We start from the raw sequence: 16,183 nt of genomic DNA on the forward strand, positions 1-16,183 counted from the left end.
AAGTGTTAGGGCAAGGTCCCCGACCGATGGCCAGCAGAACCTTAACGTGACCGGCTAGAACGATGGCTGCGGGGAGGGAGGGGAGGAGGGGGCAAATGGTTGAACCGACGAAAGAGAGTGTGGAAAAACGAGAGAGAAGGAAGAGACTGGCAGGAGACGGGCGAGGGCACGGCAAGGCAAGGCAAGGCAAAGCCGTCGTGGGACGGGCTGGACTGGAGGGGAGCAGCGAGGAGGAGAAGAACCGCCAGACAGACGAGGAGGAGTTGGAGGAGTTGGAGGGGGGCCGCGGTTGAAGAAGGACAAGAGTGGGTAATAACTAGTAAGTAGTCACCAGTAACAACGAACAACTAACCACCGTCGTAGCAGCACTAGATACTAGTAGATGGTAGAACGGTGACAGTAATAAGAATAGTAGTCGTGGTCGTCGTAGTCCTCCTCGTCTAGTTCGCAGGAACAAGACTGTGGCACTGGTGCTGGTGCTGGTGCTGCTGGTGGTTTTGGAACCTGGATGGATCGGGCGGGAAAAATGCTAGGGAGATGGGAACTTCAACTTAGTCGCGGGAGCTATTCGGACTAGTTGGTCACTTTAGGGCGGGTCTGGATGAGAGACAAAAAAAAAAAATAATAATAATAATTAAAATAAAATAAATCGGATGAAAACTAAAAACGATGGGCAACCGAGTGCAAGCGGTTCGAGAATTCAACAATCGGAGACAGACCTGGACAAAGGAAAAAAGAGGTTGGAGAAGAGGGAACGCAGATAGGCATTAATTGATATGATCGAAGGTGATACCTCCTAGCCTGGTGGAAAAGGGACCGTCTTGAAGAGGGCCAGCAGGCTGTAAGTAATAGTACGGGGGGGAACCTGGAGTGCAAGGCAAAGGTACCGATGCAGCATCGCAAGCAAAATAAGAATGACGAGATCGAGTGACAGATGCAGTTTACCTAACGCCAAAATAAATTTTAATTTAAGGGCTGGAACAAAATAAATAATATTAAGGTAAAATAAAATCAATGTGAGATTCGGAGAGTGAAGGACGGCCAGAAAGGGAAAAAGAAAAGAATTACACTGGGGGAAAATAGGTGGTGCCGCCCACTCACCCTCTCCCAGTCACTCCCACCCCTTCCTTCTTCCCTCCCACCTTCTATGTATGAGAGGCAGTCAGTCATATTCTATCAAAACTAATGTCTGTCTGCTTCGCCCTTAGCATTGCCATTTTCCCTTCCCACCGATTTTTACTTTTTTCCTTTCCCCTTCCTCATTTAAATTTTGAACATAGACTGTATGGCTGAAGAGAGATGAGGATTACGGTTCGCTGCCGCATGATTTTGTCTTTCATCCATCTCGTCCGCTGCCCAGCCACATGAGACACCCAGGTTTTATACGAATGCGAAAGTATTGATGGGTAATTAGACACCTGACAAGTACAGTCCTGTACGAGGGCCAGAGAGACCTGGGCGAGAAAATGTCGCTTGGCACTGCGGACTCGACCGGTACGTGGTCAGCACTCGTCGCCAACAATTGGACAGGCCTTGAAGCCCATCTCAACAGGATCATCCGCTAAAGGCGACCATTTCTCCGTGGCTCAAGGAGCCTACAGACTATTCAATACGTCCATATGATAAGTAACCTCAAGAGGCGCACCGCAACGGACGAGATGAAAGACCGGAGGGCTGTCTAGCATAGGTCATAGAAGGGGAGCCCGTCTGGAAGCAGCCAAGCATTGGACGGATGGGCACTACTGCGCGCGAAAGCAGACAAGAAAAACAAATTAGTAATAATCCCAAATTCAAAATTCAACATCAAAAGAAAATCGAAATTCAATATTTCCAAATCAATGGGGAGTCCACCGCCACGAGGCGGCCATTTCTGGGGGTCCGACCCAGGGAAGAGGCAGAGCCTGTCGCCAGCAGCTCATTCCGTGGGTGGCAGCTCTGCCACAATTTTTAGCATGAGGCCGAAGAATGGTCGGTTCTTCGCATCAGACTTTCCAACATGGTTTTTCCGTGTCCAAAACTCTGCCGGTCGACGCGTCGAGGTCCAGCCCAGTCACATACGCAGTGGACGACCGATCAGTGTAAATGTCAGGTACCAAACTTGAAGTTGCTTAGTCCTCCACTAGCGATTTAGCGCATCGGATAGCTCTGCTGGGGTTTAAAGGGAATTTCTGCTTCGCTTTCCCTTTTCTCGGCAAGATCAGAGCCACGTTTGACAGTTCCCCGTCCCTCCCAGGGAATTATTGGGACTAATGACGCCTTGCGCCCACCCTCGTCACTGTCTCGATCTTGCCGGTTATCAACCGGTCGCTTCCGCCTGCCTTGGCTCATGATACATACGATATTGCCTGGCCCTGAAAGGCGGTAGTACGTACTCCGTACTCCGTCCTCCGTAAATGTTCGCCAATCTTTCCATCGCACCGCAAACGAACGGAGATCGCCTTCCTGGGCCAGGGATCGTATCTGCGATGGAAAAAGCTCGAACGAGACTTGTCCGAGTTGGGTAATCCCAGAACCTGCCTTGGGTAATCCTCACGCAGATCGTACCGAGGTTACTTTGCGCGCAGGAGGACTAGTTTTCCCGGCGATGCTATCTAACCGGTCCATCGGGGAGAAATTGAATGGAGAAGGGAGACCACGGGAAAGGAAAGCATCCTTTAGACCCGAATCCTTCTGTACTATCATGCTCCTGCTAGGTCGGCCGATTCAACAGTTCAACTTTCCAGACTGTCACCGGCCCCACGCAGCTACTAGGCCAAGTGGGATCCATAACTTTCCCATCCAACGGGAAAAGTTTGTGTCTGCCTGTTGGAAAGTTGGGGAGGGGCCCAGGGAATTCGGGAAGGCTCGATGCCCGTTTGGGCAAGGGGCTAGCCAAATGGGGCAATCGTAGCTCAGACCAGCCGGGAAGTGGGGCCCAGAATGGATGGAGAGGCGATCCAGCTCGGATGGCCCAATCAACGGCCGGGCCGCTGGCATGGCAAATGCACCCTCCACGCCTGCAAAATGTCCCGTGGGCTGAAGAATTCCCGGCACCTCGAACCATGACGGGAGAACACGTTGTTGAGCGCCTGTCCCAGGCATTCCGGGGAGGAGGGGCTGCCATGCTAGGGATTGACTTCCCAGCAGCTCGCAGCTGGCTCGAGGTACCGTACCAGGGGTCTACCGTGCATTGGTGTGCAGCTGCCCATTACATCACAACCCAGAGTCTCTGCATCATTGGAATTCGCGCCCGTCGTCACGGTCGACCGCATGGCTTGGAGCTCTTCAGCGGTCGACATATGTAAGTACAGAGTAGGACATGCGTCAAGCCTTGGTCTAAATTGGATGGAGCAACCCGGGGCCACTGTCACAGTCAGAGACTTCTCGGTCGAGTAAGCGCCGTCGGTTGACTTTCCGCTTGGCTTCCTCGACATCATCGAGTCCGTGCAGGCTGGCTCACATGTGAGACGAGATCAACGGGGATCATGGACAGATGGCGAGGACATACTGGATGACCGGTGTCCCAGGGAAAACGAGAGCAGGCGTGGCTACCAGATCACCCGCCTGATCCCTTCCAGGACAAAGCAAAGGCCATCCATCCATCCATCATCGGTCGGCAACGATCTCGATGCGAACTGCCTTCACGTGGCTGCAGTGAGCGATCGGCCTCAGGGGTCCCACGGCCTGCGAACTGCCGTAAGCGGCGTAAGCGTACCGTATCATCCACGGTGGGCGGGATGGTTGGTACCACTCCGGTTGAAGCGGTGGCACTGGTACTAGGCCTCCTGCGTTGTCCTCCTTGCAGACCATTTAGGTCTGGAATTAGAATACTCTCGCGAGGTGCTGATGTCAAGTCGCCAGGCGCATGGGTCTATTGTGAATTCATTCCTCTTGAGACAACCCGGTATCGAGGGTATTGAAAATACGCACCCTGCAGTCAGCCTTTAAAGGCCCCATCGACGGTCTTCTAATCGTTGTCAGAGCTCCATCGACATTCAGTTGTGCTCAGGCCTGTGTGGCTGCGATGGTTGGTTATTCATTGTCATCGGAAGCAATAATACCTGCCCGACATGGAATTTACAGTACGGAGCCTGGAGTACCACATGGGTCGATGGCCCCCTCTTCCCCTTCAAAGAAACTAGATAGGTGGAAGGCCAGAAAATACCCAAGGAAAAAAAAAAGCAAGGGTCGAGACAATCGCAAGATAAGAAGCCGAATTTGCCGTCAATCGACTCGGTATTGTTGCTCAGATTCCTGTTCTTTCGTTATTGTCCTCGGGGAGTCTGGAGGGGGTGGGCCCAATCAGCCTAAAGCACGATTGATTTGGCTTTCCAGCACCCGACAACACATGGCAACCATGATGGAATGATCGCCGCTAAGGGAGTTCTGGACATGCGACGGTTGGACCGGTGCAGCCACACGGCGCCAAGAGCTGGCCATCATCAGTGGTGAAGGTCAGACAGCAGCAGTGCAACCACCGCTGCATGGGTCGATGCCGCCCGTGACCAACGAGCAAACACCGCCATACACCACGTCTGCTCCGATGCAGGGAGGCACCAATAATCAGACCCTCAATTCCTGTAGACCCCCGCTCCGGTGGAATGTGACCATCCGACATGCGCATGTACGCCGCAGCTACATGTGGGATATCCTCAACATCCGACGACTATCTACAAGTGTATGATCGACCTGGGTCCCCTTCTAGATACATAGTAGATCCTGTCCTTGCCTGCCAAGCGCTGTATGTCGATCCCACTCCATGCGTGGTCTGCTAGACTCCCCTTTTCGGTTATCGCCATGGCCAGTGAGGTTGCAGGGCGAGTCAGTGCCAGAGCCCCTTCCTTGTCACGGCCACCGTTCTGCGGCGTGTCAAACTGCTTCCACACATGGAGCGAGAGAAGAATGTGGCGTCCATCGGGAGTTCCTGACGCTTTCACCGAACACCTTGAACTGGTGTCACCTGAGACCCTTGCTCCTGGTACCTGGTGTGGTTGCTTGCCTCCTTCGGGTGATTTTGCCTTTAGGATCGAACTCGTTCGGGAGGCTCCACTGGGGAGCCAACCCGCGACCGACTGTGATTCAATTAGCCGCGAATAACCTCGATGATTAACCCTCAACAGCAGAGAGAGGGGAAAGAGGAAGAGGGGAAAAGAAAGACTAGTGAAATCCAACGGGTTGGCGGGTGATTGCTAAGCCCCGACCTGGAGTTTGATCTTATCGCCGGAGACTCCCACCTACGGAGTCTGTTCGATTGTCTGTCGGCTGTCGCTGTCGACAGGAAGCGATGAGGGAATGACTGATGCATTAGGAAAATGTAGCATGGTTTTTTTTTTTTTTTTTTTTTTTAGTGCGGTGCAGATCTGCCAACTGCATCCCTCGAATCAGAAGCGGTGGCAGCCCGCCAGCGACGACGACGGAGGACGAAGCTAAGCCTGCATGATGCTCTGTAACCCAAGCAGGCGCCTTCGGTCACCATTCACGGACTGCCCACCATCAGGCCCACTGTCTCCCTCCTCCGCCCTCCTCCACCCAACCGTCACGATGGCCTTGTGGAGGAAACACGCGAGCGCCCCCAAACTTAGGACGGTCGGAGTCGGAGCCGGAGTCGGAGTCGGATCTGGACCGGATGGAGAAATGGAGACACTCTGGAATCCTGGCCCATGCAACGACCCGCTGCCTGGTTGGGTTGGCGAGGAGGATGAGAATTTGATTCCTGTACTCGGTACTCGGTACTCTGTACTCGGGGCTGGAATGGAAATCTCAACGGCTCGTGGGAGGAGCCGGATGCCACCTTCCCCTCTGCCAAACCATCATCCATCATCCAGTGATAGCTTCTGGTGCAGCGTGCAGCGCTGGGCCGCCGTGACAGGACAGGGGACCCCCCCCCGGCTGGTGGAGCCGGGCGCCCACTCAATCACCGGCCACGAGATTATTATGGATGGACTCCTCCGGACGGAGTACTTCCTACGGAGTACTTGCACAGTACTAGCAGTCGACTGGACGGGGTCGCTCGTGCAGGATTAGGCCATGTGCGTTCATCTATTTGACACCCACCGGGGCCTTCCAGCACCTGCCCAACACGGTCTAGGAGGCATCTTTCTTTATCCAGGCGACTGACGAAGCCGCCGCCCCTGCAGCTGCTGAAGGATGTTCTCCCCGAGGCTGTCAGCTCACAGCTGATGCCCTGACAAATCCCCGTTGTCGCTCGGGGGCCAGACTCGGGGGCGCTGCACCGTGCTCTCTCGATTAGATTAAGTCCCGGCGGATATCTCAACGATAAGCCCGGACGGTTACATTGACCCTGTCCAAGCCCGCGTCAGCACCTAGTGTCCAAGCCGCCATGTCTCCAAATGCTCCTGCGCTCTCGAGTGCCTCATCCAGGTCCCGCCGACATGACATGGCTTCCTCAGCCAACCGCAAACTGGTGGGTTGTGAGGCAGTGACCGGCATTGACTGGGCTCTACGGAGTACCGTGACTCTCCGCTTGGTACCTAGTCATATTTGTTTACCAGAGCTGAGATCGGTGGCGATTCGGACTGGGTATGAAGTCCAGGCATGACGGCAAGCCTATCCGCGTCATTGGCCCAAAATGCTCGGGCTGAACCTTCCCCATGGCAGAGCTCGGATGCAGATGACTAGACCCCACGGCTAGTTAGAGTGCGGCGTGCATGCAAGAATCATCATCTCCTCGACAACGTGCCTGGGCGCTTGCCATGGCGATTATGTCATCGTGAATTAGCGTCGCGACAGGCGAGACGGGAGGAAGATACGGAGTGACTTGCTCGCCAGCTGCCTATTCATGACGGACGGACATCTCCGATCGATTTCGCCCAAATCCACCGCCCGCGGGAATGTCTCCTCGATCGGTGTATTACCCGGAAGTTATCTTCACCCGCCAGCTATCTGACTCAGAGGATAAGAGTGAAGATGAACCGAGGCATCCTTTGGACTTTGATAAACTAAACTAGTTGCTACGGCCGCCTCGGGGGCCCCGTCGGATCCTTAGCCAGGCCATCGATCGATCCACCGGCCTAATAAGCTCTTCAGTCCCAAACTAAGTCCCCAACTCGGCCCTGTCGCCTCAATAAGCATGGTAGTGCTTACTCAGGCGACAAAGCGAACTTGCCGGTTGCCTCAACCGGAAGTGAAGGATGGGGTTGGAACTGAGCGCGCGGAACCTGATACAATCTTTGCAATGTATCCACCGCGACGGAGTACATCTGGACAATAACCGAGTTCAGCCACCGAGTGTGCCGTGCGGGCCAGCACGACCAACGACGGCCGAATGTATCCTTCATGCAAGCGCCTGCACACCAGAAGACCAGCTCTCATTCGTGTGAATGAACCAGGGGGGGAGGGGCCACCTATCACAATTTCCGACCCCAACGCCGGCTGAACGGGGCCCTTTTCCAACCAACAACACAGACCCCCAATATGTAGGTTATCTCCATGTGAAATAATCCTCCCGGCCACAGCCTCACCGGATGCGTCGACAGGTAAGCCGATGCACCCACTTACGCACGGTGTGCCAGGTTCCTGAACTCCGAGTATACGCGGACCAAACCACGTGGGGGCAACACTTCAGCCATCACTCGCCTAGCCCTACGAGTGCCCTTGCCTGTCGCCGCCAGCTTCGCAAAGTACCCTGTAGTTGGGCGACACGGCCCTCTCCGGGTATATCCTTTCAGCTCGAATACAATTCCGTTTCAGGGATTCCCTCTCATCCTGCAAGGCGTGAACTTTACAGCCGACATCTGATACAAAGAACCCATGGGTCAAGGTGAGGCTCTGGGTGACTGGGCATCAGCTGGCCGGATCCGCAGGTGGTGCTTTATTCCAAGGCATGGCTGACTCTTTGAAACGCCTCCTGTGCCTCTGGCAGGGCTCTTGGCCAATCAGCTGGTCGGACGCCCTGACCACCCATCTTTCAGCGCTGGATGCAGAGCATTCAGGGTACGACTTAAATTTGGGACGGGGTTTCTAAAATCCAATTCGGACAGGGATCAAATCAGATCATCTTGGGGACCAGTCTGGCTGTCCCCGAATAGTTACTTTTTCTGCATCCATCACCATTTACCCGGTAATTTGTCGCACAACAACCACCACCACCACCACCACAAGGAAAAGCAAATCTATCCCTCTCCAGCAAAGTATAAATAAGAGTCTAGAATGGGCATCAGCCTGCTTGGGAATCAAGGTTCCAATAGCCCTGTCGCAGCCGTCCAATCATGCCGCGACGGACCATTCGACGGATCATTTGCGGACAGATTCCGCCGTCGATGAAGGGAACAGTCAGCAGAGACGCCTCAACGGACCTGATCATGGCAATCAGCAATAAGCAGAGGGAAGTTGTCACCGGTTGGAGATCCCAGTCATAACTATCAACATATAGTCCTCCGTACACCATCGTGAGTCTAGATTCTTTCCAGAAGAAACATCTAGGCCGCCAAATAATTAGACATAAGATCATTGGACTTGAACGGCATCCTGCTCTGAGATAAAGAAAGCACAGTGGAACTATAAACGCTAGACATATATCCCGCAGGCTATGAATACCTACAGACTCGGATATACCATCCACCACCCACCAGACCTCTCCATCGAACTATATACAACGCCAGCACCACCAGTACTAGTACTAGTATGAGTCCAAAATCCTATTGCACAAGAATCACAACCCCGAATCTATGTAGGTACTAATAAAGTCTACAACCAAGCAACTTAGTACCCCACTAACCAGCCCCCAAGCAATTACCCAATCGGCCAGTATCTTATACAGTGTAGTGAACACACAACTTCATCCATTCATTCATTTACCCGCCCACCTACCCCCCCCCCCCCAAAGATGCCAAACGAATACGGAGTACTCTCCTATGATTTCCCTCCCTAAGCAATCAATCAATACTACCTAGGTATAGTACAATAATCCCCCACCATCCCCTGCATCAGCCCCTCCACTTCACTCACAGGGAATCTACCCACCTTCCTACTTCGTACCGACGTACCGTACACACTAAATCCCCACCCCAGTCACATCTCTGATATGACATGTCCAAGTCAGCCTCCACATCCGAGAGTATCAAGTAATTCATCACTCATCATATCACCCCTAACTACCATCTACCGACGGAGTACGCCGTCCTGTGTCCAATATTCCCTCCATCCTTCCTTCTTCCTTCTTCCTTCTTCCTGATTCCTGATTCCTTATTCCTCATTCCTCATTCCTCTTACTCTTCCCCCTTCCTTCCTCCCCTAGAAAGTATACCTATAATATAATATTATATCATTTAAGCAATCCATGCCCCCGCCCCGCCCCATCTCACCCACCAGGCTGAAATCCCTTCCAGGGTGGGTGGGGGATAATAATCACACTCCCCTCTAGGGTACTTACTACGTGCTTACCTATGAATCCGTACAATTTGTGGGAAGGATGCAACGATTTTACCCGATTTGCTGGAACTGGGCATCCAGGGTAGCAAGTAGGTGGGCTGTGCTAACCTCACTAACTAACTACTTAGTAGGTATCTATCTACTTAGGTTCAAGGGATTGGATGGATCCTGCGGCGGTAAGTAGTAGGGGGATTGGTGTTTTTGCTGCCTATTTACACTTCGTACGGGATTGGGAAATGGGGGTAGGTAGATAGATAGTACTGATGCCTATTGATTGGGAGGGAGAGAGGGAGAGGGGGATTGGGATTTGTTCTAAGCCACGGTGAACGGACGACTACGTGTTTGAGTTGGGCGTTTAAGTTTGGGTGGAGGGATTGGGATGGAGTGGGTGTCAGAAGGTGGCTTGGATGGGAAGGAATAGCTGTTCTATTTTTGGATCGAGGGGGTCCGAAATGACTTTACATAGATAGTATTTTGGTTGGGTTCATCACGTAGCGTAGGTTATGTACAGGAATTATCACTTTTTCACTCTTCATCTTCATCTTCATCGTCGTCGTCTTCGTCGATTTCGACGTCCTCATCATCTTCATCCTCGTCCTCCTCGTCATCTTCCCCAAACTCCACCCCCAGATCCCCGGTAATGTCCCAACGGTCGCCCTTGGCAGCCTCACTAACGTACTTGACGAACTTGAGCGTGCCGCTGTCCCGCAGCACAATGCTGAGCCGGTTCCATCCGGCGGCGGTGCTGAAGAGGATGCCGTCATCGTCCTCGGCCCCTGCGGACCGGTAGATCGCTGCATCGCCCTCATCCTCGTCGTCCCCGGCCATGTAGATCTCGTATCCACCCACCGAGGGCTCCTCGGCGTCACCGTTGGCGGCTTCCTTGGCCTTCTTAGGCTCGGCCTTGGCCGCCGATTCCTCGTCCATTTCCTCATCCTCGTCGTCCGCCCCCTCCTTCTCCCATCCGGGGGTCGGCGTCAGGCACAGGGACAGCTCCAGACGAGGTTTCTCACCGTCGTAGCCGCTGGCCAAGGTATAATCCTGCCCACGGCGGAAGCGGCGTGCCAGGAAATCGTAGCTGGTGATGCACTCCGACCCCGTAATAATGGCCAGCCACTTCCGGAACGCCCGGGAAGGAAAGAGGTCGTCCAAGATTTCCTGGATCGGAGATTTCTGGTCTTGGGTGGCCGTGCCATGTTGCTGGAACATGTAGCGCTGCTTGTGGGGTGGGCGGGCGATCGTCCAGCCAGTCTGAGCGAGGATCTCGTCGGAGGACTTGGGCAACTCCGTCTTCTCCTGCTCTTCAATGTAGGTCCGAATACGAGCGGCGAATTTCTCCGACAGGAATCGGTCCAAGCTGAGACACGACTCGTTGGAGAAGGTCTCGGACATTTCTTCGGCGATGTCGGGCGTCAGGTACGACGGGGCAATGTATTGGATTAGGAAGGAGAGGTCGGATTCCGTAAATTCGGCCGTGGGCTCCTCCTCCACTTTAGCCTTGCCCTTGCCCTTCGCGGCTTCTTCTTGCTCGTTCTCGCAGTCGACCGGCTTCGGCTGGGGGAGGTCGTAAATGTCGCCGCGGCCCTGGAGCTGGGCCAGACTGCTTCGCTCCGCAAGCTTCTCCTCCAAGCCGGCCTCAAAACCATCTTCACCCTCCTGCGGGATGTGGAACCAACCGCTGATGGCCATGCGCACCCGCTTGTGGGACTTGTCCTCGTTTTCTCTCGGGTGATACACTTCTTCGACATCGTGGAAACTCTCTCCGGGCTGGACGGTGAAGAAGCTCAGCTGGTTGAAGGCGGGCGGAATGCTGAGGGTGAAGTCCGGGCTGGGGATCAGGACGTCATCGCCGTTCGCATCCTTCTTGGTCGTAGTGGGATACAGACGCAATGCTCCACCCCATTCGGCCTGCCAGGGAGTGTCGGGGTCGGTCAGGTACAGGATATAGGATAGACGTCTGCTGCCAATGACATCGTCGTGGCAGAGCAAGTGGCAGCCCTCGTTGTAGACGTTGATGGCCATGTCGGTTTTGCGTCCGCTCAGCTTTCCGGAGCCGGTGACCGACGACAGATACTCGCGGAACCGGGCAGAATAGAGGGCATCGCGCAGCTTGAGAATCGACGGCAGTCGCGAAAGAGAGGCATCGTCGAGACCGTCCAGGTTGGCCAGGTCTCCGGACTGGAAGATCTTGTAGATATCGGTCTCCTTCTCGGTGAAGTCGACCTGGGCCTGGATTTCGTCGCGGACGGCGCGCAAGAGGGAGGGCTCGATCAGGGGGTGGATGACACCATGCTTGTACCTTGGAGCACGACCGGCGTCAGTATCCACCAGCTAGAGTCTCGGAGTTGACATACGGAGCAGACTGAGCGTATTGCTCGGTGTATTTCTGCAGCTCCGACGGCTCGAACAGACCGTCACGGAAGCGCGCAGCGACTTCTTCGCTCGACAGGGCGCGCTTTTTGGTCTCGGGCTGGTCCTTCCCGCCAAGGGAATCTCTTCCATCAGTCTTGCGCTTCATTTTGAAGGGATGAAGAGGAATCCGAGAGGAAGGGAGTGAAGACGCGAGGAAATGCAATGCTCAACGGAGCCTTTTTTTGCATTTTGCGAATAATCCGGGCGGTGAAAAATCTGCAGGCATCAATCAGGCCACCACATCAGGCCATACGGTTTCCCAAAATAGGTCCAGTCCCTGTGCGATCGACATCGTAGTCGTGATATATGGCGATCGTGGAGACAAGAGGGGTATCAAAGCGATTGCCATCAATGGTTGAAGCCAAGCTTTGGGAATCTCTCTCGCCGCGGGCTCGACAGCCCATCAGGCAAGGCGATGGCCGCCACGGGGTGAGGGCGCCCAGCAACCAGGTTACTCCGCACTGCAGCCCCGATAATCGCCTTCGATAAGCGCATCCAGCACCTTCCATTGCCCCTTCACCCAGTCATACCTCGGCCAGCATGAATAGGCCTCCGACTTCCCATACCTAGCCATTTCACTGCACGGTTTCTCCAAGAGGATCACCACAGCGACTGTCACCTTCGTTACCATCCCTGAACCCCTCAGTTCCAGGCACAGACGTCATTGCCGCCGATCATCGCATCGATCCAGGCAGCCCATCCGTTGGATCAGGTCATCTTCCTGTTCCTACCACGTATCATTGTCGACAACCCCCTCAATCCTGTTCTCTTCGTTTTCGCACAATGCAGCCCTCAGAGGAGAACCAAAGCAGCACCCAGCCCGCCCGGCCAGGGACTCCGCCGCGCCCGCCTTACTCCCCAGTGACTCCCGTCTTCGCGCATCTTGCGCCCGTCACCGTTCCAGGCAACGGAGCACCTCACCCCATTGTTCCTCCAGCCGCGTCGCCTTCGCCGACCACAAACGTGCCCCTATATGGCTCTGAATTCCCCCCGCCTGCGACGGCACCCGTCTTCGCCCCAGAGCCGGCCCCAGTCCCGATCTCGGAGAGCGAGAACCCCGATGCCATTGCTCTGCGATCCGCTCTCTCCATCCTGCAGCTCCAGAAGCAACAAAGCATGCGAGATATCCAGACCTTGGAGAAGATGAAACGGGCGGCGGCCGAGGACCCGGAGGGATTTGCCAATGAACTGGCAGCGGGGAATCTGTCGGCCAAAGATCCCGGGGGCTTCATCAATTTCACTCATAATGATACAGAGTCGGAGGACGAGGATGCAGAAAGTCCGAAACGAGAAGGCCTTGCGGGCCTGGGGCCATTGCCCACGCCGCAGAATGTGGTTCGCATGCCACCCATCAATTGGGCAAAATACCAGATCGTGGGGGATCCGTTGGATAGAATGCATGAGGAACAACGGATGCGACCATTCTCTGGTGAACCGAGACGTGATGATAGCGCCCAGAGAGCGCCGGAGCATGTTTTGGCTTCGCCGTATCGGCCCCTGGTGGACAAGCTGGAAAGCCCCAGCAAGACCAGGGGAGCTAACAAGAACAAGAAGACTTGATGATTAGAAGATTACCTAAAAGCTAGTTACAGGCGCTGTTCGTATGAAGCCGTCGAGTCATAACACATTAGCGTCATTCATGATACATGAACGTGAGGAAGAATCAAAGGGGTGCATCCGCCGCTTCTTTATCCTGCGACTGAAGCAACAGGAGCGGCTATGCCGACTGATGCTGGCGTTTTGATTCCTCAAACTCAACGAGAGCCTTTCGGAGTCTATCATGAGCATCCAAGACCCTCTGGAACTGAGCTTCCGCGCCGGTTTCCACGACATTTTCTGCATCATCTTCATCATCGGCCTTTTCAGCAGGTGGGAACTTGGACAAAATATCACGCACTTCCTCTTTGGACGCGTTGGCCGCCTTCAGCGCGACGAGCGTCCTGTGGCGCAAATTCTGAAGGACCTGCTTTCTGAGGTTCTCCCTTTCATCAACCCCCAGGATCATTTGGTCTCGGACAAGCTTGGTCATCTCATGGGCTTTCAACCACGCCTGCGCCTTGGGACAATTGCCCTTGGCTTCTCGGAGGATATTTCCAATGGCGTCATGAGAAAGCGGAGGACTTTTCTCGATCCTCTCCAACTGAGGGACCTTGAGGGCTGCAACTGGTTTGATGGTCTAAACTAGTTAGCATAGCTTCCACAATGAGAACTGAATGTCCTACCGCATCACGATCCAACTTGGCCTCGATAGCCGCTGGATCACTCGGCAACGGTCCAAACGGAGCAGCAAGACTCTCTGCTTTCTCGGCCCAATATTTTGCCCACGCCAGCTGAGACTGCTCGACCATGAGCTTTCCCTGCTCCTTGCGTTTAGCATCGATGTGGGCGGCCGTGGCAGCCCCAACCTTAGGGACGCCAGTAGAAGGCAAGGTAGCAGGATTTAGCACATTGGCTTTGCGCTTTTGTTTCACCATGTTGACAATGATGAGATGTATTACAATGAGTTTCGAACAATCAATGTAAATTAAGTAAGCCCTGCGAAAGCAACAAGTAGCGCGGGAATGAAGCCGAATCGTGGCTTGCGGAGAAAAAGATGAATTTTGTTGCGAGTCGTCTAGGATCCTGTATTCAATTGGAGAATTCCTCTGACATAGTAATTCACTGTGAGAAGACTCGCCATGAGACAACCGTCTCGTTGAGAGGTACGTGACGAGTCGTAAGGAGGAGAATTGATGAGATGAGGGATCTTGAAACTGACGAGCGGAAGAAGATATTGCGGTGCCAGTGGATGTGGATGTGGAGCCAAGAAGCATCTGTAGATATAGATAAGTAGGCACCTGGATCTACTCCCCTGCTAGGCGGCAGACTTTCCAGACCGTGGACTGTCGAAGATTGGTTCGGTCAAATTCACATGATTTACATTTTACATCGAGCATCGTACTGTCAAAGCGTATGCTACAATATGCATATCTGCAGTCTATAGACTCATCCCACTTACCACAATCCTAATGTAAACCACCACCACCACACCCATCTATCTACACAGTATCTACACATAGTACATACACACACCCCTGCAACCACTCACAACTTATTCCTACTCCTCTCCCACCTCTCGACCTCCCTCCTCGCCACCTCCTCCAACCTCTTCTTCCCCTCCTCCACCCTCCCCCTCCACTCCACATTCCCCTCATGCCCATCCAAAATCCCCAACGAATGGCGATACATCTCCTCCTTCATCATCCCATAAATCCCTGTCTCCGGCATCTTGACCAACTTCCTCTGTTCCACGAACCCCAGCGTCTCCTCCATCCCTCCCAACCCATCCACAATCCCTACCTTCAGGGCCTCCGGACCCGGAAACCTCCTCGCCTCGAGCACCACGCTCCGGAAGACAGACGGCGTGAGCTTCTCCCGGAAAATACTCATCATGGGAGCTTGCAGCGGGACACCGAACTCGAGCTCGTTAATGCAGAGGAATCCCTTGTGCGGGTTCTGGATCCGGTAGTCGTGGTACATGGCGAGCATGAGGCCGCCTGCGAAGGCGTGCCCGTTTAGGAGGGAGATGGTGGGCATGGGGTATCTATTTTTTTTTCCCCCAATCTTTGTTAGTATTTGAGGGTGAAGGGGGTGGTGGTAGGAGGGAGACATACGTCAACAACCGTCTGAATATCTTCCAGAGCCATTTCTCGACGAATCCCTCGGTGGATTGGGCTAGTTCGAGATCGAGTCCATTGCTGTAGAATTTGGGGATGCCGCTGGTGGTGATGAGGACGCCTTTGGGGTAGCGGTGTTCGAGGATGTCAAGGGCGAGGAGGAAGGCGTCGATGAAGGTTGGGGTGAGGCGGTTGTCTGGCGGGGAGGTGAAGGTTAAGCAGTAGATGAGGTTGTTGGTGGGGGAGGGGTTGGTGCAGGTAATGGTGCCGTTGGTGGAGGGGATGGGGAGGGTGAAGAGGGTGGTCATGGTGGATGAGTCGTAAATTGAATTGACTGGGAGATGGAGTGTGTTACATTGGGATGGTAGCGAGGTAGCATGGAAGGGATGAGGTGGTTTGTATAGGAGTACACCAGGGATACATCCGAGGAAGACGGAGGTATTTGTTATCCGGCAGGTTGAGAATCCCGCGGTATCACATGTGATGGGATTATGTGGGTGTTTCCCAGGTGGTGGTTTGAAGTGGCGATGTTGATTGGAACAATACTAGTTCTCTAGTTATTTGTATTTACTACTACTCCGATGCCCTCGACAGCCCCATTTTAATAGCTCCATAGTAGCTCAGGGTCCAGTCCAGCCGGACTGGGCCCCGCAATCGGCAACTACGGAGACTGGAGAGGCTACATTAGGTGGGATTTCCATCTCCAACAGCTCTGCATCAACACATTCAATTTGTTTGCTCGGCAA

The 16,183-nt window shown here is 54.0% G+C and overlaps 6 protein-coding genes across 6 annotated transcripts; 3 read left to right on the top strand and 3 right to left on the bottom strand.

The window, feature by feature from the left end:
• Window positions 1-2,945: 2,945 nt before the first annotated feature.
• Window positions 2,946-3,284, top strand: BO80DRAFT_441472 (uncharacterized protein; the record flags this gene model as incomplete). Its single annotated transcript, XM_025721192.1, has 1 exon — window positions 2,946-3,284. One exon carries the CDS (start codon window positions 2,946-2,948, stop codon window positions 3,282-3,284), a length of 339 nt encoding a protein of 112 aa, XP_025578928.1.
• A 1,962-nt stretch (window positions 3,285-5,246) lies between these two features.
• On the top strand, window positions 5,247-6,161 carry BO80DRAFT_204396 (uncharacterized protein). The gene has a single exon (XM_025714239.1). The coding sequence runs from the start codon at window positions 5,416-5,418 to the stop codon at window positions 6,001-6,003; it is 588 nt and encodes a 195-aa protein (XP_025578929.1). The 5' UTR covers window positions 5,247-5,415; the 3' UTR covers window positions 6,004-6,161.
• Window positions 6,162-9,779: 3,618 nt separating this feature from the next.
• On the bottom strand, window positions 9,780-11,957 carry BO80DRAFT_421870 (oxidative DNA demethylase). Its single transcript, XM_025718705.1, has 2 exons — window positions 11,724-11,957; window positions 9,780-11,668 (listed from the first exon to the last, which is right to left on the bottom strand). Exons 1-2 carry the CDS (start codon window positions 11,885-11,887, stop codon window positions 9,895-9,897), a joined length of 1,938 nt encoding a protein of 645 aa, XP_025578930.1. The 5' UTR covers window positions 11,888-11,957; the 3' UTR covers window positions 9,780-9,894.
• Window positions 11,958-12,417: 460 nt separating this feature from the next.
• BO80DRAFT_204485 (uncharacterized protein) lies at window positions 12,418-13,420 on the top strand. Its single transcript, XM_025714240.1, has one exon. It carries the CDS (start codon window positions 12,565-12,567, stop codon window positions 13,339-13,341), a length of 777 nt encoding a protein of 258 aa, XP_025578931.1. The 5' UTR covers window positions 12,418-12,564; the 3' UTR covers window positions 13,342-13,420.
• A 78-nt stretch (window positions 13,421-13,498) lies between these two features.
• BO80DRAFT_441475 (uncharacterized protein) lies at window positions 13,499-14,255 on the bottom strand (the record flags this gene model as incomplete). Its single annotated transcript, XM_025721193.1, has 2 exons — window positions 13,499-13,957; window positions 14,004-14,255. 2 exons carry the CDS (start codon window positions 14,253-14,255, stop codon window positions 13,499-13,501), a joined length of 711 nt encoding a protein of 236 aa, XP_025578932.1.
• Window positions 14,256-14,723: 468 nt separating this feature from the next.
• Window positions 14,724-15,985, bottom strand: BO80DRAFT_490827 (enoyl-CoA hydratase/isomerase family protein). Its single transcript, XM_025723661.1, has 2 exons — window positions 15,435-15,985; window positions 14,724-15,364 (listed from the first exon to the last, which is right to left on the bottom strand). The coding sequence occupies exons 1-2, from the start codon at window positions 15,743-15,745 to the stop codon at window positions 14,866-14,868; spliced, it is 810 nt and encodes a 269-aa protein (XP_025578933.1). The 5' UTR covers window positions 15,746-15,985; the 3' UTR covers window positions 14,724-14,865.
• Between the last annotated feature and the right edge of the window lie 198 nt (window positions 15,986-16,183).

This window comes from Aspergillus ibericus (assembly GCF_003184845.1).
Source record: "Aspergillus ibericus CBS 121593 unplaced genomic scaffold BO80scaffold_5, whole genome shotgun sequence".
Lineage (NCBI taxonomy): Eukaryota > Fungi > Ascomycota > Eurotiomycetes > Eurotiales > Aspergillaceae > Aspergillus > Aspergillus ibericus.

Bases quoted from the DNA above. Each gene is read 5' to 3' on its own strand.
- BO80DRAFT_204396 (XM_025714239.1), top strand. From the start codon at position 5,416: ATGATGCTCTGTAACCCAAGCAGGCGCCTTCGGTCACCATTCACGGAC.
- BO80DRAFT_421870 (XM_025718705.1), bottom strand. From the start codon at position 11,887: ATGAAGCGCAAGACTGATGGAAGAGATTCCCTTGGCGGGAAGGACCAG. The intron at 11,669-11,723 runs GTATGTCAACTC...TCGTGCTCCAAG, and splicing joins CAATACGCTCAGTCTGCTCC to GTACAAGCATGGTGTCATCC.
- BO80DRAFT_204485 (XM_025714240.1), top strand. From the start codon at position 12,565: ATGCAGCCCTCAGAGGAGAACCAAAGCAGCACCCAGCCCGCCCGGCCA.
- BO80DRAFT_490827 (XM_025723661.1), bottom strand. From the start codon at position 15,745: ATGACCACCCTCTTCACCCTCCCCATCCCCTCCACCAACGGCACCATT. The intron at 15,365-15,434 runs GTATGTCTCCCT...AAAAAAAAATAG, and splicing joins ATATTCAGACGGTTGTTGAC to ATACCCCATGCCCACCATCT.